The sequence below is a fragment of the Rana temporaria genome, chromosome 8 (genome assembly GCF_905171775.1).
Source record: "Rana temporaria chromosome 8, aRanTem1.1, whole genome shotgun sequence".
Taxonomy (NCBI): domain Eukaryota; kingdom Metazoa; phylum Chordata; class Amphibia; order Anura; family Ranidae; genus Rana; species Rana temporaria.
Genome location: NC_053496.1, coordinates 59,003,748 through 59,028,942, shown reverse-complemented (window position 1 = coordinate 59,028,942; position 25,195 = coordinate 59,003,748). Strand labels below are relative to the sequence as shown.

The 25,195-nt window shown below is 39.2% G+C and overlaps 1 protein-coding gene across 7 annotated transcripts in view; it reads right to left on the bottom strand.

Annotated features, from left to right (window-relative positions):
* Positions 1 to 1,000: 1,000 nt before the first annotated feature.
* SH3PXD2A (SH3 and PX domains 2A) overlaps positions 1,001 to 25,195 on the bottom strand; it is a 424,441-nt gene continuing 400,246 nt past the window's right edge. For all 7 annotated transcript variants that reach the window (XM_040361850.1, XM_040361852.1, XM_040361846.1 and 4 more), the window contains 4 exons: positions 22,085 to 22,416; positions 14,917 to 14,966; positions 12,337 to 12,456; positions 1,001 to 4,415 (listed from right to left, as the gene is read on the bottom strand). In XM_040361850.1, the coding sequence (XP_040217784.1) occupies positions 2,511 to 4,415; positions 12,337 to 12,456; positions 14,917 to 14,966; positions 22,085 to 22,416 (2,407 nt within the window). In that variant the 3' untranslated portion in view covers positions 1,001 to 2,510. The remainder of the gene's footprint in view (positions 4,416 to 12,336; positions 12,457 to 14,916; positions 14,967 to 22,084; positions 22,417 to 25,195) is intronic.

Genomic DNA, 25,195 nt, shown 5'->3' with positions numbered 1-25,195 from the left:
TGAATGGGCCTTTACAAGGTGTGACTAACTTTACACTTTGTAAAAGCAGCCCTAGTTTTACACCAGGCAAACTAACACTTACGGCGTAAAAACTAGGTACAAAAGCTTTGAGGATCGCCCTAAGTGCTAATTTGCATACTAACAGAGGCATTTCGACTCGAAATGCCCCCAGTGGCGGATGCGGTACTGCATCCTAAGATCCGGCAGTGTAAGTCCCTTACAGATGTCGGATCTTCTGCCTAACTTAGGAAAACTGCTTCTGAGGATCAGTTCCAAAGTTAGAACCAGAGATACGACGGCTTACGCCGGAGTATCTCTTTTGTGGATTTGCCCCTATGTGCCTACTTTAGGCTGGTTAACTTTGATAGATTACCAAGTTTATTTCTTAGGTAGCAAGTCCATAAACTTACCTCATGTGTTCTAGGAAATCCTGGTTCAACTCGTAACCATATAATTTGTCAATAATGTTTTATGCATAGTAAAAATCAATTTTTCTCAAACAGATTTAAAAATATATACATTGTTTGGCAGTACAATAGGAAGAACTGTTTAATCCTTCACAGACTCAAGTTGCTTATCTACTTTTGCTTTTAGTTGCTAAAAATAAAAACAGATGAGCTGAATGTTGTTAACCAACCAATGAGGCAAATGTACTATAATGAACAAGTACTATTTATGATGTTAAATTATTAATCTTTTTCAAGTGCACACTTTAAATAAACACAATAGAAAGCCTAGCTGTCTACATCAACTGTATATAGTGTTAGAGATGTATAATAAATAGTGTATCTGGCTGTAAAAAAACAAATTGTTTCTCCTTCCCCACCATTTGCATTAAACAATTCAAAATATCAAACAGAATCTGTTTACTAGGAGTGTCCTATTACTATGGAATGGCTTACATAGTAAAAGGGGTACACTCTTATATTATAAAAGTTATCCCACATGTCTTACTCATAAACACTCCACACATCTCCCAACAATATGTTTTGCATTGTTCTTTTTACCACATTTTCATGTGTTCCTGATCATCAAAAGTACTTAAAAATAACTAAGATATCAGTATATACAAATTACAATGTCTGCAGAGCTTGAATTAATGCCAAGCATGAGGATACTTGGGTTCTTTCAATACAAATATTTTATCGTTCTGTTGTAGTGCATACTGTATTAACATGGTATAAACAGATTTAAGGGACCACTAAACCTATAAAAAATTGTATTCTATGTAAAAGAACTACTCACATTTATGAACATGTATATAAAAGTAGCAACAACCTGAACAGTGATAGGATTATGTAACAGTGTTGTCTACTGCTCTGTATGAGCAGCAGTTGGAAGTTGTATTCTACTGAGGTTAACTGTCAGATAACCAAATGAGTTTGAAATTATTGTTGCCCATTATTTCAACCTAAGGTTAAACTTAATCTTCTTTAAGTTTCTTAAAACTTTTATCATCCCCTTTTGGCAAGGGGCAGCTAAACGAAGCTGCTTGTCACTTAATTCAAAAGAGTCAACTACACAAAGGTTGTTGTGTTTTTTATGTCGTTTTTTTAGATTTCCAAATTTTTGTAAATATATACAAATATTTTGTTATTACATATGTGACTCTATAGATTTAGTGGTCCTTTAAATTATACCTGTCACCAATGCAGGGAGGCATTTTGAAAGCTGAAAACATTCAGCCAATCAATTCATCCTGAACTAGTAACATCACCATGGTGACACTGTAGTAATAAAATGTTAACCTATAAAAGGATTAATCTCAAAATATTGGTCCAGCCTACAAAATGACTGCCTCTGTAAAGTATAGACAACAGGTACATTATTATACTCATGTTGAAAAGGGCAGGTGCCTTGTTTCACATTTAACAGTGGGAGAAACAAATAAAATAAAAAAGGAAAGCTAAGAACCTAAACACGGGTCAACTGTATTTCAAGTGAGATAACACTTTAGGCCACTCAGAAAAATATATACTTATCAAATAATAAAAAAAATGAAATAAAAAAAATGTTGCATATGCAGTCAAGACAAAATACAAACATTTAATTTTGATATCTTGCAATCATTGTTTAAGTTAAAAAAAAATATTTTCAGACACTACCTAGTGTCATTATGTTCTTGCTTGGCAGAGAGCACTTTATCCAAAGGACTTGCAAACAAGGTATTCTGCAGACTGGGCCTGTAGAGGGAATTAACCACAAATCTTGGATAGTTCTGTGGCATTTTTTTAAAGGTTCCAAATATCATTGGGAAGGCACACAAACAGACATTCTATTTCAAATGCTTTGAAATCAGATGTAATACCCTGTGTTTTTTTAAACAAGGAATGCCCCTAAAGGCTCTTTTCTGTATGTTTCATATAAAAATATGGTCTCTTCTTAATTACCAATACAGGGACCATATTGCTGGCTTTCCACATATACAAATGCTCAGTCTCATTTTTAAATTATGAAAATATTTCAAGAAAGTCTTTAGTGTTAAATTAATTTGTCCATACAAATGACCATCAGTTCTTTTTCTCTAAATAGTTTGAAGGCACCCATCCTTTAAATGGTTTTACACTGTCAAGGATATGGCAGTACCACCAGCCATTTGGGTTCTTCTCCAAAACTTCCATGGAAATGCCTTCTTGAAACCCAACTGTTTCATCATCTCCTTCATAATCAGCAATGGAGATATACATATCTTTAAGGTTATTGTGGATAAACTGAGATTTCTCAATAGGCTTTGGTCGGACTGCTGACACTGGGATTCCATTTCTTTGTGGAGATCTAACTGATTGTTCTGGCTGTGATGTATCAGCTTCAGATTTATCAGCCTGCATTAATTTTGATTCATTGGCTTGGCTACGAACAGCGTTAAAAGAGGAGTTTCTCCGAACAGACCTCAAATGATCAGTAGCTGAAAGTGATTCATTCCTACGCAAATGGCAAGAAATATTGTTTTCCTTAGGGGGTGGGGAAACAAACACTGACTGAGGTCTTACAGCAACTTGTTTTACTCCATTTCTTAACTTTACAACATTGCTTACTGGCACTGTAGTTTTAGAAAACCCCCCTGGTGGTCTGGAAGGAACTGGAGGTGTTGCTGTCTTGGTCTGGTTAATAGTATTTAGTGCTTGAACTCTTTTTTCTATCTTTTCCAGACTGTTGGATTTATTTTCATTCTTTCTACATTTTGTAGATTCAGGCTCAGGCACAGGGCTGTCATGTTGTTCTAGAAAATGAGATGGTGCCCATCCTTCTGAATCTTTGAATCTTACATACCACCACCCACTATCTTGTTTCTCCAGGACTTCCAATTTTGCCCCCACAGGAAAGCTAATTTCAGAGTCCATGACTTTCTTATAGGTGCTTGTCGCTGTATAGAATTGTTTTTCATTGTTTTCTTCAGGTTTGTCTTTGTTATCTGGGCATATGAAAGCAGTGGTGGAAGTAGGAGTAATGTCCACAGAACTTCTCCTTGGTGGGCTTTCAATGGTGTCAAATACACTTTTTGGTGGACTTTCAGATTCTTCACTTTTTGAACCTTTAAGCCCACTTTTCAGTTGTCCTGTTGGTCTCAGTTGCCTTCGTAATGTACTAATGTCCATTTTTTCCTGGCTTTGGGAATCGGTCTTATTCAAGAAGGGTTTTGGTCTAACAGATGGTTTGGCTTTGGTTGATGGTAAAATTGCAGGTTTTTGCTCAGCTTCTTTTTTGATTGCAACCTTTGGCATCGAACGTATACTAGCATCTGAAACAGACCTGGGTTTTTTCTCTTCATTTGTGGAGAAGGTTACATTTCTTCCCATTTCTTGTTGGGAATTTCTTTCTGTTTTATATTTTAGAAGTGGTGGTCTTGAAGTTGTTGCAGTAGGCGAACTTTTGTGAATCAACATGGAGCTTCTCTGTGAATCAGAATCTCCACTTGATTCCTTATTCAATGCAGAGTCATCCACATAAGGGCGGAATCCATCATTTTCATAAATTGTTTCTTCCTCAGTCACATCTTCACTGGATTCCCCAACTTTAAACTTTGGTCTCTGAAGTGAAGAAACAGGAGAAAGCTTTGAAGGCTGAAACATACTTTCAACAATTTCATCCTCTAAATGTGTTTGAGAAATTGAATCATTTCCATCAGACTCTATGTCAAAATTGATAGCTGGAATATCATATTCTGGTTCCTCATATATTTGTTTTGAAGGCGAGTCCTTAGACTCAATGGTGCAGCCAATACTAGTGGCTGAAGCTTCATCTGGATTTTTTGGTTTTGTTGGTGGAGCAGGTGGTGGAACTTTTGGTCTTGTCAAAGTGCTAGTCCTTCGGTTTAGATTTGGTTTCTTTCTTTTGTCGATATAGGAGGAGGGTGCCCATCCTTCTTTTTCACCAATTTGGACATACCACCATCCACCAGAATTCTTATCAATGACCTAAAAAAGCAAGAAAACATCAGTCACTTACATTATTTGATGATAGTTTCCAAATTATTTGATGATAGTTTCCCAAATTGTGTCTTCTGACCATATCATGGAATGGCAAGCTTAAATTGCAATAGATGGTTTACGTGTCTTATATGGGTCCTCCATGAAAAAATAATTAAAGAATGTTATTCCAACATGTCATATTCCTGATATGTGTCTGTTGTACCATGTACTTGTGTTAAAATATCTTATTATCTTTGTATTGCTTCCTTTTTGTGAAATACTTGGTGTTCATGCCAGTCCCCCTGCTCTCCTATTTCAAACTGACTATGCTAAGCATGAGAGCACATCCATCTCAGGGTGGTCAAACTTGCTGTGTGAAAGAACAGCCTGACAGTCCTCCAATGGCCAAAACTTGTGCTGATATACTCCCCTCCACAGCCATTCATTAGTAAGATCACTGTATTACTGTGTCTCTATCCCCACCTCTCCAAGCCCCTTATGCAGCGGAGAACAGAGACTACGCGATCACTTGAACAATAATAGGTATTTTTTTTATATATCAATACAATTGGTTTGCCTTTCATTTCTATTTTAAAATGAATGGGTTGTTTTACAAGGTAAGGGTTCACATACACTTTAACATACAGCAATACTTTATCTCTTGAAGGCCATATCATTATGGCAGCATGAAAGGAACTTCAAACAAACTCAATATTTTTTCCCTTTTGTTGGTTGAAATAGTTGGACTTGTGTCTTCTTTTAACATACTATGTAACTATGTAATATTAAAACAGGAAGCCGATTACCTAAATTTTGCAAAGCTGCACATTAAAGTTAACTAATTTGCCACTGTATTTACATATCCTACCTAGGGGTCTATGAAATACTGGTGGCACTGAATTACAGGTACATTTCAAGCAATATTACAAGTAAAAGCTTTCTATACAACAAATATTAACAGAGAAGCAGACACCAATGAATGAACGGCTACCCTATGTACTGTTACCATTGTAAATTATTTTTAACATAACATTAGCAATAGCCTATAGAAATGAACAAGAATCTTAATTTCTTAAAGCGGTTGTACACTTTGTACAACCACTTTTACCTACAGGTAAGCCTAGATTAAGGCTTACCTGTAAGTGCTGGAAATATCTCCTAAACCTCCACGGTTTGGGAGATATTTACAATATGCGATATGTGATGCATAGTAGCCCATTATGCTTTACCTTTGCAGGGAAATAAAGAGGAAGTAAAACCCATCAGGGTTTACTTCCTCTTTAACCTGTACTAGAAAAGTGGATGTAATCTGAGAAAATGCATGAAATAGTGACAGATTACATACAGTGGATATAAAAAGTCTACGCACCCCTGTTAAAATGTCAGGTTTCTGTGATGTAGAAAAATGAGACAAAGATAAAATAATTTCAGAACTTTTTCCACATTTAATGTGACCTATAAACTGTACAACTCAATTGAAAAAACAAACTGAAATCTTTTAGGGGGAGGTTAAAAAAAAAATAATAATAATAATAATAATAATAATAATGTGGTTGCATACAGTAAGTGTGCACACCATCTTATAAATTGGGATGCAGCTGCTTTCAGAATAAGGCAATCATATTTAAACTAATGTTAAATAGGAGTCAATACACACCTGCCATCATTTAAAGTGCCTCTGATTAACCCCAAATAAAGTTCAGCTGTTCTAGTAGGTATTTTCTGATATTTCCTTAGTCGCATCCTACAACAAGAGCCATGGTCCACAGAGAGCTTCCAAAGCATCAGAAGGATCTCATTGTTAAAAGGTATCAGTCAGGAGAAGGGTACAAAATAATTTCCAAGGTATTAGATATACCATGGAACACAGTGAAGACAGCCATCATCAAGTAGAGAAAATATGGCACAACAGTGACAATACCAAAAACTGGACGTCCCTCCAAAACTGATGAAAAGACAAGGGAGAAAATGTTTAGGGAGGCTGCCAAGAGGCCTACAGCAACATTAAAGGAGCTGTAGGAATACCTGGCAAGTACTGGCTGTGTGGTACATGTGACAACAATCTCCCGTATTCTTCATATGTCTGGGTTATGGAGTAGAGTGGTAAGACAGAAGCCTTTTCTTATGAAGAAAAACACTCAAGTCTGGCTAAATTTTGCTAAAACACATCTGAAGTCTCCCAAAAGCATGTGGGAAAATGTGTTATGGTCTGATGAAATCAAGATTGAACATTTTGGCCATAATTCCAAAACATATGTTGGGCACAAACACAACACTGCACATCACCAAAACTATACCCACAGTGAACCATGCTGGAGGCAGCATCATGCTTTGGGGCTGTTTTTCTTCAGCTGGAACTGAAGGTAGAGGGAATTATGAACAGTTACAAATACCAGTCAATATTGGCACAAAACCTTCAGGCTTTTGCTAGAAAGCTGAACATGAAGAGGAACGTGAAAAAAAATTGCCCCCTGGGTGATCTATGTACATTGCAAGGATAACAACCTTTGTCGCAGATTCCTACCTTTTGTTATTCTGAATAAATTCCTGTGTGTTTCTGTGTGCCTCTGCACTGAGTGAGTCTAAATGGGAGTGGTTTCCTAATTAACAGTCAGGTGTGCAGCTGCAGGACACTAATGAAGTAATCTGCTGGGCCTGCATCCCTTTAGACGTGTTCCTATTGAAAGTATCTCTCCAAAAATAAATTTTTTGTTGCAGGGAATGCCTGAAACCTGACCTGCATCTTAGTGCAGACTTCTGGGGAAATTGGTGAGCCAATCACACAAGCAAGAAATTATGTTTCTGGGGAGTGGTCAGTACACATTATGTGTACAGAACAACTCCAGGTAGCCATATTGCAATGAATTCTCAGATTGAAAAGAAAGGGTAATTTAATTACAATATGGTTAGTGTTGCAATGATATGTGCTATATATTTTTTTTACTTGCTATTTTTTCCCCCACGAAAGTGGAGTTATCCTTGAAAGTTTTGGAATGGCCCAGCCAGAGCCCATACCAAAACTGAGCAGGGAGAACTCCATGATTGCCAGTTAACACCTTCATTCCCTATCACAGTGTCACCAAGTGCAGTTTCAGATTTTTCACTCGTCACTTGTGACACTAAACAGCCCCATATATTTCCCAATAATGCTGAATTCACACCTGAGTGTTTTCAGCTCGTAAAACGCCAGAAAAATGCCCCAACAAGCAAAATCCCATGTATTTCAAGGGCACCTGTTCACATCTGAGCGTTTTGTCACCTGAAGCAAAATCCATGAAACTCACAAAAGTACATGAGCTTCTTTTTAGGCAGATTACATGCGTTTTTCTGCTTTTTACATTGGCGACCTTTTGTCTACAAAATCGTGGAAAAATTGCACGACTTTCCGCCTGAAAACGATACACTCAGGTGTGGATGCAGCGCATAAAGGTTTAACCCCTTGTTAATCCCCCCAGTTAATCCTTTCACCCCCTGTCACAGTGTCACTATTATAGTGTACAGATATTTTTTCTGATCACTGTATTAGTATCACGGGTGATGCTAGTTATCGGCAGCGTTATTCTTGTAGTTAGGGTACCCATCATATATTTCTCAATAAAGGTTTAATCCCCTGATCGCCCCCCAGTTTATCCTTTCGCTGCCTGTCACAGTGTCATTAGTATAGTGTAAAGTTTTAAAAAATGACTGCACCACCCAAATGGATTGTATAAGCTGCTAACACTGCAATTAGACAAATTGTGTATAGGAGCGTGAGGTAAAGTGCAGTGCTAAGTAATAGTGCAAATATGCAAACAATAAATATATCAATTCAATATTGTGTTAAGAGCCAGTATCTGGCACCTGTAAACAAAAACATATAATGTCCATCAAACTGAATTGAATGGAAGCATTAATCAGCCCAAACACGTGTAAGTAGACTTGGAGTGAGGTGGTTCATATAAAGTGAAACAATGAATGGTCAGCCTTTGAAAAAATCATTCATATGGATAGATGATAGGATCCTAAAGAAGCACACAGCCAAGACAGAGTCACCATCGCATGTGCAACCACCACCAGTAAAGATATTAGGATACTCTTACCGGATAGTGTGGGCTACCTGCCAGCAGCAAGGAGCCAAACAAGCACTAACACACATGCACACACCATACACCTACATTACTAGTATAGTGTCTGAACGGATCAATATCTTTGATCTGATCAGAACTATACTAATGTCCCCAGTAGTATAGTGTTCCCAAAAACATGGCGTTAGCAGGATCACCCCCTGACACCTGCCAGCACCTGCATTTAGCTCTCTGCCCAGCCCACCCAAAGTGCAGGATCAATAGATCACTGTCACTTTACAAAATACAGCAAACAAAACTGCAGCGTTAGCAGAGTCACGCCTGATCCCTGCTAGCACGAACAGTTATTTATTTATTTTTTTGTGATTTAAGCAGTCTCTAACAACCAGGTGCATTTTTACCTGTGAGAGTCACACTAGCTGTACCTGTAAATTTAGTGGCCAAAATGTCAAATGAAAGATACTCTAGTGAAGAGGCCTACAGGATACTGAGCATGACAGATGAGAGTGCCGGGGAAGCCTGTCAGAATCACAGGCTAACTATACGAGCCTGTAGAGAGAAGCGGCACCCTGATAGAGAGCTCTGGTGACGGACTAGAGGTCCCTGCTAAGGTCATGCATACCCGACCCAGTTCTTCTGCAGCTGAGGTGCAACAACCGCATGGCTCTCGTATTCAGCAGAGAGCCAGTACTAGTGTTGCTCAACCTTCTGGTGAACTGGCAAGCACCAGCGGCCTAGTATATCCTGTAAGAAAAAGGTATCTCGCGCCAAGTAATAATAAATAAATAACAGCTGCTCCCCAAATAATCAAGTGATTATAAGCAGTGGTATATGCGGGGGTGGGGGCACTAGTAGTTGATGCTAAATGTACATAAATAGCTGAATAATATACCAAGCTAAGTACATGTAATAAACAATCACCAGCTCCTGAGCAAAAACAACATAAATATAAATGATACTAAGTGAAAAACATGTTTAGAAAAACATATCATATGTGAACAGTGTAGATTCACTCATAAACCAGGGTGAATGACCCACTCAATGTGGGAAACTAAACAAGATTTAGTGTTGGAAATACATAAAAATAAAGTGCTACCATGCATAGATCAATCAATCAAGTTAAAAGTCCATAAAATCTCCGGTGCGATCGGAATTGAATGAACAATATGCCGTTCCACCTTCACCAGAAATTAATGTGAACACCCGAAGTGATCGATAGTTGGATGGCTTCTTACCAGATAGAGTTGACCCTTAATTGATATCAAATAAGGAGTCAAATGCGCTTTACCAGGTGTGAACCTGTATGGTTGGATGGATCCTTACACCTTTATCTCTTAATGGCAGATTTTTCTGAGGCGGATATGCAAAAACGAAAATAGTGCCAACATAGTATAATATTGTTTATTGTAAAAAAAGGGGATAACATCAAATAGCCAAGTGGCTGCTTAAGGTGCCCCGAACTGAGGCTTGCTCGCGTGTCTTAATATGGATCGAGGTCCTGGCTTACAGTCTGTGATGGCGTGCGTGCGTTCCACCTTGCTGACGCCTCAGACCAGCGGGACAGGAAGTTACAATGGGTGCGTGCATGACCAGGTACCACCTCGACGTACGTTTCGTAATCAACGCTTCCACTTGGCTATTTGATGTTATCCCCTTTTTTTTTTACAATAAACAATATTATACTATGTTGCCACTATTTTCGTTTTTGCATATCCGCCTGGGAAATATCTGCCATTAAGAGATAAAGGTGTAAGGATCCATCCAACCATACAGGTTCACACCTGGTAAAGCGCATTTGACTCCTTATTTTATATCAATTAAGGGTCAACTCCATCTGGTAAGAAGCCATCCAACTATTGATCACTTCGGGTGTTCACATTAATTGCTGGTGAAGGTGGAACAGCACATTGTTCATTCAATTCCGATCGCACAGGAGATTTTATGGACTTTTAACTTGATTGATTGATCTTTGCATGTTAGCACTTTTTTCATGTATTTCCAACACTAAATCTTGTTTCGTTTCCCACATTGAGTGGGTCATTCACCCTGGTTTATGAGTGAATCTACACTGTTCACATATGATATGTTTTTCTAAACATGTTTTTCACTTAGTATCATTTATATTTATGTTGTTTTTGCTCAGGAGCTGGTGATTGTTTATTACATATCCTAGTTGTAGACAAACCAGCACTGCAGTAACACTTGGTGACGTGGTGAGTCCCATAAGTGCAGTTCAAGAATTCAAACAAAGGCCTATAGAACCCTTCCTGGTGCGCTTGCAAATTCTAATTGGCAGCCCAACACTTCTGCAGCGCCTGTAATTCCTCCATTCACTGGCCAACCCGGAATTCAGGTGGAAACAGCGGATTTTACGTCCCTTGACTTTTATGCGCTGTTTTTCACGGAAGATCTGTACAGATCTATTGTGGACCAAAGTAATTTATATGCTGGTCAATTTATCGCTGCAAATCCAGATTTGACCCTTGCTAGAGAATTTAAGACCTTTATGGGCCTATCCCTCCTCCTGGGCATTACTAAAATAAGTGAGTTGCGGTCATATTGGTCCACTAACCCAATTCACCATATGCCCGTGTTCTCTGCTGCCATGGCCAGGACTCTATACAGGCAAATCTTGTGGTTCATGCATTTCAATGACTGTCCTCGGGCGATCCTGAATATGATCGGCTCCACAAAATTCGTCCCTGATTACTATTTCTGTCTGTTTTGTGTTCAAACTGTTTCTCCCCCAGCAAGCGTGCCAGATATGAGGTTAAGATGTATAAGCTCTGTCACAGGGCAACAGGCTATACATATAGTTTCCTAGTTTACGAGGGAAAAGAGAGGAGCATGGAGCCCCCCCAACTGCCCAGACTACATAGAGAGCAGCAGCAAGATTGTTTGGTATTTGGTGTCACCCTTGTTCAGAAAGGGGTACCATTTATACGTGGACAATTTTTATACAAGCGTGACACTTTTTAGATACCTCTTTCAATTACAAATTGCCGCATGTGGCACCATGCGATCTAATCACTGGGGCTTCCCCCAACAGCTTGTAGATACCCGACTTAGACAGGGAGAGAGAGCCTGATTGAGGTCCAATGAATTGCTTGCCGTGAGATAGAAAGATAAATGGTACGTTTTTGTTCTGTCTTCCATAGACGCAGACACGGCAGTCCAAATAACTATGGCCACTGGTGTTGTTTGGAAGCCCCTTAGTGTTCACAAATACAACCTTAAAATGGGAGGGGTGGACTTCAACGACCAGATGATGGCATCGTACTTAATTGCCCGTAAGGCCAGATGCTGGTATAAAAAATTGTCTGTCATAAACGAAAAAGCTGCGTAAATTCCAGAAAATGCACCATAGGTTGTAAACACTATAACTTTTGCGCAAACCAATAAATATATGTTTATTATTATTTTTTTACCCGAGACATGTGGCTGAATGCTTTTTGGCCTAAATGTATGACTAAAATTGAGTTTATTGGATTTTTTTATAACAAAAAAAAAAAATATTATTTGTTTCGTTTTTCACTGTCTTTTTTCGTTTATATCACAAATGTAAATCCCAGAGGTGATCAAATACTATAAAAAAAAGCTCTATTTGTGGAAAAAAATACACAAATGTAGTTTGTGTACAGTATTGCATGACCGGGCAATTACTAATTAATGCAGCGCAGTGCAAAACTGTAAAAAAAGTGTTCTGGTCATGAAAGGGGTAAAACCTCCCCGGGGCTGAAGTAGTTAAAGAAATCCTGACCCAATCAGTCATCCCTGGGTAAGGACTTGAGGGTCACATGCCTGTTTGATGTTTGTTTGGCATTATCTAACATTATTTACAAAGAATAGAGCGCTATGCTTACATCTGCCTTTTGACCTCCATGGAAACTTATCCCATCAGATATACAAGACTGGAACTCTGCAATGGTGTAATATTCCACTTCTACTGATGGTGGTTCAGGTGGTTTTGGCAACTGGAATCCCTGTTGAACACAGAATAACAAAAATTACCCTTCAAGAACATTGCCAGTTCAGGTCATCAACAGTTCAGGTCATCAACAGTTCAGGTCATCAACAGGCCCAGACATGCACAAAATGTAATTGTTAGTGTGCAAGTATTGGAGAATCTGTTTCTTGCATCTAAAGCACATCTATACCCAAGAACAAAAAAATTATATATTACAATACTTAGATGTGGCAGATACATTTTTTTTTGCAGACTCTACCCCTATATTTTCACCAGGTGATCCTGCCAGCAACACTTGTTCTGTCTTGTGACAATGCTCACTCACTGTACTATATATATGGACAAGCAGCATTGTCCCAAGTGAAAATGTTGGGACTTACAAACACTTCCTCCTCTCCATAACATGAGGGGAGGGTATTTAAATAGTGTTTCCCACTAAGGTTTTTATTACTAATATTAATAATGGACTTCTGCAATAAATTGAAGGCTCCTGTTTCAGCTATTGATTTACCCCACATGAAACTATTTAGGCTCATTTCACACTTGTGCGACATGAAAGTCGCATGATTTTGATGTGACTTGAAGCAATGCCTGTGTAATTTTGAGGTCTATGGACCTCAAGTCCCATCAAAGTCGGACCAAAGTAGTACAGGGACTACTTTGAACTCGTTGCGTCTTGAAGACGCACACATATGAATGGTAATCATTGGAAATCATGGGGTACGACTTTTCATGCGACTTTGCAGTCCCAAGTCGCACAAATGTGAAAGGAGCCTTAAGGTTATTTAAGATTTGTGTGAAGGTTAACAAAATTCCATACATTTCCCCATAACACTAGGTGACATATTGCACTGGAACGCATGGATACATTGGGAGCTCAATCACTTTAAATACCATAGTTTGTTAACCCCCCCCCCCAAAAAAAAAAATAGAGATCCTGATCCCTTAAAGCAGATTACACAGCACAGTGCTTGTTTTGTGTAATCTGCCCCCCTCTAAACTGTAAAAAAACCTCCCTGAACCTGGTACCTTCCTGTATCCACTGTCTATACTGACCACGAAAATCATGGCTGCTCAGCCCTGATCACCGTGGTCAGAGTATGTCCCTGCATCATACGCAGCTGTCCCCTCTGCTCTCCTCCTCCCCCCTCCTTCCTGCCTGTCATCTCCCTCTCTGTGTCTGTCTCCGCATCCCCGCCGCTGTTCTAGAAAAAAAAATGTACAATTGTCACTGCCAGACCATCTATTAGAGGCTGGCATAGCACAATATGTAAGTAGTTTTCAAAGACAATCGTTCTAAATCACGGCCACTTTACAGCAACGAGACAGAGCTTCTGAAGAGGAGACGAGCGGCTAAGTCATCTCCCTAGCTGACGTTAGGAGAGATCAAAGCTCCTCCTCCAGAAGACATCCATCGGAAATGTAAAGCGGCTGTGAGTCATGTGACCGGCCTGAAGACAGCTCAAATTCAGTATTTAGAATGCTTGTTTTTGAAAACGACTTACATAGTGTGTTCTGCCAGCCTCTAATAGAGGGGCTGGCATAGTCTTATATAAATGGGTTAACAAACCCTTTAATTCAATGTTTGGCAGATATCTTATTAGCAGGATAGGGTAACTGAATATTATATTGTTCAGAGTCTACCTAATGTTAGTCATGTAAACTTGACCTATCAAATGTAACAATATAATAAAGCACAAAAAAATCTAGAAATTAGAAGTCATTTTATTGCTATAGGCTGGGTTCACACTACTACACTACTTTCATCCTACTTTGCTCTGTGTTCAATGTTTCCCTATGAGAGCGTCTTGTAGCGTCCTACACAAGTCGGTCGGACTTTGAAAATGCTCCCTGTACTACTTTTGGTCCTACATTGATCCTACTTCAGGCCCATTGAATATCATTGAAGTCGGACCAAAGTAGTATCCTGTTCATGAAAGTAGGATGGATGTAGGACCAATGTAGGATAAATGTAGGACCAATGTAGCAGAGCAAAGTAGGATGAAAGTAGTGTAGTAGTGTGAACCCAGCCTCAATGGACAATACTATGGGGTTTATTTACTAAAACTGGAAGGGGCAAAATCTGGTGCAACTCTGCATAGAAACCAATCAGCTTCCAGGTTTTATTGCCAAAGGTTAATTGAACAAGCTAAAGTTAGAAGCCGATTGGCTACCATGCACAGCTGCACCATATTCTGAGTGCACCAGTATTAGTAAATCTCTCCCAATGTGTTTTTTACTGGAATACCATCTTAATTTCAAACTGTTTCCAGACTTACTAAGCAACAAACAACTTTTTGTGTTTTCATTAGCTTACAGCTTATTACAGCTAACAGTGTCAGCCATATTACTTGCTTTAAACACTGTAATGAGCCTTTGGATTATTTAAATGACACATTCAAATGTCAATCCCATTTAACATGTTACTGAGGAAAATTATCTTAATCTGGACTAAACAAAAAGAAGGATAACCAACCAGGCTGGATTCTCTCCGAGGTGGTGGCTTCATTCTCAGGTTTGGAGAACCTGTAAAAGACAAACACAATTAAATGCATTTTAATTATTTGGTGTTGACATAATGTGCAATATTAGATCGATCAAGCCTAGCCACATGATGAGGTTTATTTACTAAAACTAGAGAGTGAAAAATCTGGTGCAGCTCTGCATAGAAACCAATCAGCTTCCATTTCTTTTTTTGTCAAAGCTTAGTTGAACAAGCTGCAGTTAGAAGCTGATTGGCTACCATGCACAGCTGTACCAGATTTTTCACTCTCCAGTCTTTGTAAATCAACCCTGATGCAGTTAACTTCTCATGCCAGCATAAATATGCATAGATACTGATCCAACAGGACACTAGAAATTATTCTATGATAACATGCAGCCACTCTGCCCAGTTGTATTGCACTTCTGGCTATCTGGAACAACGAAATCACATGCACAGCTATGTCTGTAAAAGATTTGATGGTTATTTGAACACCGTTGCTGTAAATAAATACCAATTGGACTTAACCCCCCTGGCGGTATTCCAGAGTCTGACTCGGGGTTAAATTTTTCAGCTACGATCGGTAACCCCGAGTCAGACTCGGGCTCGCCTCGCTGGATCCACAGGCAGTGTTTACTTACCTTGTCCCTGGATCCAGCGATGCCACCGCGCTGTGTGAGCGAGCGGGTCCTCGCTCGATTCACACAGTGCCTCTGTTTGCCGCTGATCTCTGTTCCCTGCGACGTTACGATGCACGGGAGCGGAGAACGGCGCCAAATTTAAAAAGGTAAACAAACACCTTGCATACAGTATACTGTAATCTTATAGATTACAGTACTGTATGTAAAAAATACACCCCCTTTGTCCCTAGTGGTCTGCCCAGTGTCCTACATGTACTTTTATATAATAAAAACTGTTCTTTCTGCCTGCAAACTGTAGATTGTCCATAGCAACCAAAAGTGTCCCTTTATGTCAAAAATGGTTTTAGACCAGCTAGAAAACAGCGATAATAATATATAATCACTTGCAGAATTGTGCGATAGCGATTTGTGGGGAAATTCGTCATAAAAAAATAAAAGTAATGACAGCGACAATTCTGCAACTGAGCAAATTTCAGTGATTTTGAGTTGATTACATTATTGAATAATTTTTATTATAATTATAATATTATTTGTTATAATTATTTATAATTATTTATTATATTATAATTTATAATTTTGTTTTTTAAAAAAAATCATACCCGGGATGCCTACTAGACTTTTGTTTGGACAGATTTAAGTGAGTTATTCCTAAGAATTACAGGCCTACAGTATAAAACTTTCAGCACCTTTTTTCTGAACTAATCATACCTCCAGGGAGGTTAAGGCATACTTCCATCTTTGCAGCCATATTGGGATAACACCTATATGTTATGTGTGCCCAGTGACACTGCATAACTTAAAAAAAATCTGCACTGTATATCAATGCAGTTTTACTCCTTGAAGTGTTTCTAAATTAGCACACTTCAAGTTATTCTTAAAAGTGTGAAAGTGGGTGGAAGGGACTTTTTAGGGACTATTTACTGTATTGAACAACACAAAACTAAAATAAAAAAAAGCTTTATTATTATTATAAATTTAAAAACATACAATAGAAAAAGTGTGTATTCTCATGCCACATAGTTTTCAAAAGTATACATAGCTGGAAGACAATTGTGCTATGTATCTGTGGTGTAATGCCTATAAGCACATGTTAATGTCATACATGAAAAAACATCTTGCCCACTGACATCACAAATATAATGCCTGCACTCCGCAACGCGTTTGGAGACTTGCTCTTTCTCAAAAGTAAACTCAATGGACCTTCATGTTCAAAATGGAAGATTATAATGAGAAACATGTATGAAATATAACAAATTATATATGTAATATTATATAGGTCACCTTTACATCCGCTATCTCCTTCTCTGATGGACAATCTAATATCATGACCATCAGCTGCCCAGTCTCACCCACTTTTGTTCTTGCAAATTGGTTCTGCATGCTTAAAACTCTCAGGTGCTATGGCTGGTTACTGCCAATAAAATGAGTGCCTGATTTGTGCAAGGGAGTTTGGGAATCGTTTATCCATGGCATATACAGTATCTCGCAAAAGTGAGTACAACCCTCACATTTTTTGTAAATATTTTATTATATCTTTTCAAATAGTACACTCAGCAAACTACTGCAAAGGAGCACCAATGGTTAAGGTCACTAGAACTCAGAGCGCAGTTCCTCAGATGGAAGAGAAAAAAAACACACAGTACCTTGTCAGGGCTGGCTGTATATGCACAATGGCAAATAGATGGTCGACCTTAGTGGACCCAAGTCTTTTGGATTTTCATGTTCAATTCTTTAGCCCCGAAAGGGTTAAATGAGGAGATTGAAACATGTAGTTTTATATAGGTTTATTTTTAATTGACAGTTTCACTTTTATCCTTTTTAAAATGCATAGTTTTATACATTTTTATACATCAATATATGCAATTTTTAATTTTTAATATTTATTGATATTTTTTTCATGTGTACGTTTATTTATATTTATGTGTATACACACGCATGTACACAATATTTTTTTTCTAATTATTCTGTATTTTTTCTTTTTTTGGGCATTGTATTATTATTATTTTTAGCTGGAGTAATGAAGAGGTTAAGGTCCCTTGGGTTTGTAGAACAGGCCTCCTCCCCCTTTTTTCCCCCGCCCTTCGTTGACTCCGCTACCCCTCCCTTTTATGTTATTTAAACCCTACTACAGCCTTATTGCGTTGACTTTGAAAAAGCGCACGAAGTGCGAAACGCGTCTGTCAAGGCTCCCCCTAATTTCTCCCCCCACTATTTTAAACAGTATAGTTTCTTTTTGTCCCTGAGGAATTACATTTCCATTGAGCACAGAAAGCACTTTGGAGTGGCTGGACAATCTTATCTTTCTCCACCAGGGAGCAGCAGCAGCGCATACTTGCGCTCCACGAACGTCAGCGTCGACTCCAGCAACATCTATCCCCTCGGGACTGTATTGGCGTTGCAGACGTGTGATGTCATCCGACCCAGAGGAAGCGTGCGGCAGCCTCCCGGCTTCGGCTGTGCTACAGCTTTGGTGGACGCCGTCGGCATCTGAGGATCTCCCCTTCCAATAACACAGTGAGTCACCATCCTGTATGGGTGACCCGGAAAGCACGGCTTGGGTCCACTAAGGTCGACCATCTATTTGCCATTGTGCATATACAGCCAGCCCTGACAAGGTACTGTGTGTTTTTTTTTCTCTTCCATCTGAGGAACTGCGCTCTGAGCTCTAGTGACCTTAACCATTGGTGCTCCTTTGCAGTAGTTTGCTGAGTGTACTATTTACACTGTGTTCATCTCCTACGTGCTTTATGATCATATATGGACTACTTATATTTACATTTACTATTGTGTTGTCAGGACTGTTTTCTACTATTAAATGGACTTTGTTAACCAACTAATTCTTGAGAACTATAATTATTTTTGGAGAACTATGTTCTTTTTATGTCTTTTGGCACTTCCGGGTACCATATATTTTTTCTTGCTGCTCTAGTTTCTTTCTGATACATCCTCACAAAGAGATATATTATTATTATTATTATTTTTTTGATTATACTACTATTGTTCAGCGCCAGTGCATTTTGTTGTAGGCTCAAAGTGTCCCACTCTAATCAGCTAATTAAGCCAAAACACCTGCAAATGGTTCCTGAGCCTTTAAATCAGGGGTCTTCAAACTATGGCCCTCCAGTTGTTCAGGAACTACAATTCCCATCATGCCTAGTCATGTCTGTGAAGGTCAGAGTTTTACAATGCCTCATGGGATGTGTAGTTCCGCAACAGCTGGAGGGCCGTAGTTTGAGGATCCCTGCTTTAAATGGTCTCAGTCTGGTTCAGAAGGAATCACAATCATGGGAAAGACTGCTGACCTGACAGTTGTGCAGAAAAAAATCATTGACACCCTCCATAAGGAGGGAAAAACATGAACCTTTACAACCCCTTTAACGGCTGTGTTGCTTTATTTTTAGGGGACAGAAAATGTACATTGTTATACAAGTTGCACACTCACTACTTTACATTGTAGCAAAGTGTCATTTCTTCAGTATTTTCACAAGATATAATAAAATATTTACAAAAATGTGAGGGGTGTACTCACTTTTGTGAGATGCTGTATCTTATGATTTGCAAGCTGCAGGATAGTACCACCCCACCAACAACTACTTTTCCAAAGTGCAAAATTAGGCTAGTGGCGTCTTTTTTTGTTTTTGTTTACAAAAGCCAATTTTAACCTCCTGGGCGGTGTTCCCGAGTCTGACTCGGGGTGAGATTTTTGGGCTAGGATCGGTAACCCCGAGTCAGACTCGGGCTTGCCTCGCTGGATGTACAGGGAGTTTTACTTACCTTGTCCCTGGATCCAGCGATGCCACCGCGCTGTGTGAGCGAGCGGGACCTCGCTCGATTCACACAGTGCCTCCGTGTGACGCCGATCTCCGTTCCCTGCGACGTTACGACGCACGGGGGCGGAGAACGGCGCCAAATTCAAAAAAGTAAACAAACACTATACATACAGTATACTGTAATCTTATAGATTACAGTACTGTATGTAAAAAAAACACACCCCCCTTGTCCCTAGTGGTCTGTCCTGTGTCATGCATGTCATTTTATATAATAAAAACGTTTCTTTCTCCCTGCAAACTGTAGATTGTCCATAGCAACCAAAAGTGTCCCTTTATGTCAAAAATTGTTTTAGATCAGCTAAAAAACAGCGATAATAAATTATAATCACTTGCAGAATTGTGCGATAGCGATTTGTGGGGAAATTCGTCATAAAAAAAAAAAAATAATGACAGCGACAATTCTGCAACTGAGCAAATTTCAGTGATTTTGATTTGATTACATTATTGAATAATTTTTATTATAATTATATTATTATTTGTTATAATTATTTATAATTATTTATTATATTATAATTTATAATTTTGTTTTTAAAAAAATGTCATACCCGGGATGCCTATTAGAAGCTTGTTTGGTCAGATTTAAGTGAGTTATTTCTAAAAATGACAGACCTACAATATAAAACGCCAAATTTCCTTGCAAATAATGGTACCGCTTTCAGCATGTTTTTTCTGAAAGAATCATACCGCCAGGGAGGTTAAAAGGCTTTTAATTTTCCCTTGGCATTGTAAATGGCTTCTGATATGATGCCTATAGTTGTACTTAAAGTGCTTTTGTTGCAAACTTTGAGGATGAATTGCTCCATAGTAAATAAATCTGTGAGGGCTTGTTTTAAAGCACATATACGGCTTTTAATAACATGTTAATATTTGAATGTGCATAGTCTGGCTACTGGTTAACCATGGCCTGGATTCAAGAAGCAATTGCGCCTGTGTAACCATAGGTTACACAGCGCAATTGCTTACTTGCCCCGGCGTAACGAATGCTCCTGATTCAGGAATCTCGTTACGCCGACTGCAGCCTAAGATCTGCGCGGCATAAGGCTCTTATGCCCGCATAGCTTAGGCTGCATTCTTGCGATGGCCGCTAGGTGGCGTTCCCGTTGTGCTCAGCGTATAGTATGCAAATTGCATACTAACACCGATTCACAACGTTGCGCGAGCCCTGCGTACGCAATTTACGTTGTTTCCGTACGGCGGTTTTTGCATAAGGCTGCCCCTGCTATTAGCAGGGGCAGCCAATGTTACGTATACCCGTCGTTCCCGCGTCACGAAATTTGAATTTTACGTAGTTTGCGTATGTGAATCGTGAATGGCGCTGGACGCCATTCACGTTCACTTTGAAGCAAATGACGTCCTTGCGACGTCATTTGCCGCAATGCACGTCAGAAAAGTTTCCCGACGGAGCATGCGCTCTACGATCGGCGCGGGAACACGCCTAATTTAAATGATTCCCGCCCCCTACGGGATCATTTAAATTGCGCGCACTTGCGCCGGGCATTTTGCCGGCGCGCCCGCGCAATTTACGGAGCTTCTGCTCCGTGAATCGAGGGCAGCGCAAAAAAATTGCAGGGGCGCAGGGCAAAAACGTTGCCCTGCGCCTCCGTAAAAATAGCGCAATTCTAGCTGAATCCGGGCCCATAAGTATTGATGCTATCATAGCAGCCAGGTAAATAGCATTTGCAGAATAAAAAGCAATGCAGGAATCCCAGTTTTAAGTTATATCCTCTGAGAATAACATAAGGTATTAACCATTTCAGCCCTGGAATATTTTACCCCCTTCCTGACCAGAGCACTTTTTACAATTTGGCACTGCATCTCTTTAACTGACGATTGCGCAGAGATGCAATGCTGTACCCAAACAAAATATGCGTCCGTTTTTCCCCACAAATAGAGCTTTCTTTAGGTGGTAAAAAAATATATATATTTTTAACTTTTTGCTATAATAAATATCCCCAAATTTAAAAAAAAACAACAACTAATTTTTTCATCATCTAAGCCCAATATATATTCTTCTACATATTTTTGGTAAAAAAATTGCAATAAGCGTATATTGATTAATTTGCGCAAAATGTATAGCATCTACAAACTATGGTAAAGATTTATGTAATTTTTATTATTTATAATTTTTTTACTAGTAATGGCAGTGATCTGTGATTTTTAGCGGTACTGTGACATTGCGACAAACAGATCGGCCACTTTTGACACATTTGTGGGACCACTGACATTTATACAGCAATCGGTGCTATAAATATGCACTGATTACTTTGTAAATGTCACAGGTAGGGAAGGGGTTAGGGGCGATCAAGGGGTTAAATGTGTGTTCCCTAGATGTCTTCTAACTATGAGGGGATAGGACTGACTGGGGGAGTAGACATATTGTTATTCCTACGTCGTAGGAACAAACTATATGTCTCCTCCCCCCTGACAGAACAGGGATTTGTGTGTTTACACACACAAATCTCCATGCTGGCTTTTGTGCACGCGATCGCGCCCGCCAACAACGCGCATCGCTCCACCCGCCATGCAGCAGGCGCAGCGCCTTCATCGGCTCCTACAGGAAAACCCGTACAGGGTTTTGCGCAGCGGTGCCATAGTAAAAGTATGTGAGTCAGTCGGAAAACGGTTAAAGATCCAAGCATTCAAAATACACGCGGTTTCTTTGTAAGCATATACCTATTTTTTTTAGCTTACTTATTTCAGATCGCTGGGGAGCAATTCTTGCCACAGCTGGAGAACCTGGAGTGGTCTTGATGCTGACTTTCTCAGATGTCATCATAGAGTTTCCATTGGAGTCATTGCAGAGGATTGGCAGACTGATCTCTTTCTTGTTAATGTGATGCTCGTCTACCTCATTGCTCCCCTGGCCATCCTTTTCATTGGGTTTCTTGTTAAGAAGGTTGCTGATTTCCATTATGTTTCCAATAATCTCCACAGGACCTGCCAGGTTTTTCTTTCTGCACTGAAGGTCATCTTTAGCCTTTCTCAGATAGGATGCAGGAGCCCATCCTTCTTTACCTTGGTACCTGGAGTACAGAAAATACAGTTTCATCTATCAAGAGAATAATTCACAACCATATTTGAACACTGTTTTAACCATCTGGGACTCTCCTAGTATGCATTTCTCTTTTTAAAGGAGACAAAAATACAAAATATATTGAGCATGAAGTGAAGAAATTACACTTTTGCATCCTTAGCCATGTTTCTTTAAAAGGCTGGAACACTTCCGGGATCAAAAATCTTCACCTCCAAACTCAATAAATGTAGGAAATATCCCTATGTGACCAAAACCCTTGTGGAGCTACAGTCTGATATTTCAGATTTCTAAGCTGCAGCTTGGAACACATGTAATGTAAAATAACTGCACATTACCAAATGCATTGGTCCTAATAAAGGCAGATTAAAAAAACAAAAAAACAACAAACATGCTATAGTGCATGTTGATAACCTCTTAATATTTGCTGAAATTGTCTAAGTTTAGAAGTGTTGCTATTAGTAAATGCTTTGTTTCATTAACCTCCCTGGCGGTATGATTCTGTCAGAAAAAACATGCTAAAAGCGGTACCATTATTTGCAAGGAAATTTGGCGTTTTATATTGTAGGTCTGTAATTTTTAGAAATAACTCACTTAAATCTGACCAAACAAGCTTCTAATAGGCATCCCGGGTATGACATTTTTTTAAAAACAAAATTATAAATTATAATATAATAAATAATTATAAATAATTATAACAAATAATAATATAATTATAATAAAAATTATTCAATAATGTAATCAAATCAAAATCACTGAAATTTGCTCAGTTGCAGAATTGTTGCTGTCATTATTTTTTTTTTTTTATGACGAATTTCCCCACAAATCGCTATCGCACAATTCTGCAAGTGATTATAATTTATTATCGCTGTTTTTTAGCTGATCTAAAACTATTTTTGACATAAAGGGACACTTTTGGTTGCTATGGACAATCTACAGTTTGCAGGGAGAAAGAAACGTTTTTATTATATAAAATGACATGCATGACACAGGACAGACCACTAGGGACAGGGGGGGTGTGTTTTTTTTACATACAGTACTGTAATCTATAAGATTACAGTATACTGTATGTAAGGTGTTTGTTTACTTTTTTGAATTTGGCGCCGTTCTCCGTCCCCGTGCGTCGTAACGTCGCAGGGAATGGAGATCGGCGTCACACGGAGGCACTGTGTGAATCGAGCGAGGACCCACTCGCTCACACAGCGCGGTGGCATCGCTGGATCCAGGGACAAGGTAAGTAACTTGTGCCTGTGGATCTAGCGAGGCAAGCCCGAGTCTGACACGGGGTTTCCGCTCGCAGCAGGAAAATCTAACCCCGTGTCAGACTCGGGAAGACCGCCAGGCAGGTTAATGGTCTGGTGCTAATTATGTCTTTGCATTAAGGATCTAAGTTTTTTTTAATGAATCAAAGGAATAGATAGAAATTAAAAGAGCCTGTTGTTCTGTCAGACCAGCTCTAACAAACTGCTCTCTTGCTTGGGAATTAGTCCAGAGGAATGTAGTGAGAAAGAGCAGAAATTTAAGATCAACACATTTGAAGAACTGTCAGCATGGTAAATGTATAAGGTGGAAACTGTTAAACATTTAAGGTAGATAGCTGCATTTTAATACAATTAGGTTGCTATAATAAGTAATATAGTTTCAGATTATGCATTTTTTTAACTGCTTGCTGACGTGGAGCCATTGTCCACTGAAAATTTACTAGCCTGCCATCCAACATTTGTTGACCGAAGATTGGACAGCAATTGTCAAAAGGAGCGTACTAACAATAAGAATTTAGGACAACAGTCTGTCAACAGACAATCCCCTTCCAACAATCATACCCGTCACACAAAAGTAGAAAGTACAAACACGCATGCTCGGAATCAATGCTCACCAAACACGAAATTAGCAGAAGGGGCCCAAAGGGTGCACTCAAGAGATGAAATTCCTCGTAGTAATCACTACGTTCGTGTTTGTGGCACAATTGTGTAACATTAGTATGCAAAACAAGATGCTGGCACACGCCCTTTTGACAAAAATCAGATGCTCGTTTGGCCAACAATTGTACCGTGTGTACGAGGCTTCAGTTTCCTTTTTTTTTTGTCAAAGCTTAATTGAACAAGCTGAAGTTAAAAGCTGATTGGCTTTCATGCACAGCTGCACCAAATTTTGCACTCTTCAGCTTTAGTAAGTCAACCCGAACATCTTTATTCCTTCATGGTATGTACATTTAAAAATATTAACAGTGATTAGATAGACTATAACACATTATTAAAGTGGAAAAGAACTTGGTATGTGATGGAGTACATAACATTAATAACTTATGCTAGGTGCCTAAATTTAAAACGTAAACACTAATAGCCGGATTCAGGTAGAGCGGCGTATATTTGAGTGGGTGTAGCGCAGCTCATATGCGCTACGCCGACGTAACATAGAGAGGCAAGACCAGTATTCACAAAGCACTTGCTCCCTAAGTTACGTTGGTGTAGCGCAGTGTTTCTCAATTCCAGTCCTCAGGCCCCCCCAACAGGTCAGGTTTTCAGGATTTCCCTCAGATGAAAAGGCTGTGGTAATTACTAAGGCAGTGAAACTGATCAAATCACCTGTGCAAAATAATGGAAATCCTGAAAACCTGACCTGTTGGGGGGGCCTGAGGACTGGAATTGAGAAACACTGGCCGGCGTAAGCCCGCCTAATTCAAATTAGGAAGGTAGCGGGCATGTTGTATTAAAATTAGCCGTGACCCCATGTAAATGAATTCCCGAACGAACGGCGCATGTGCGCGCATG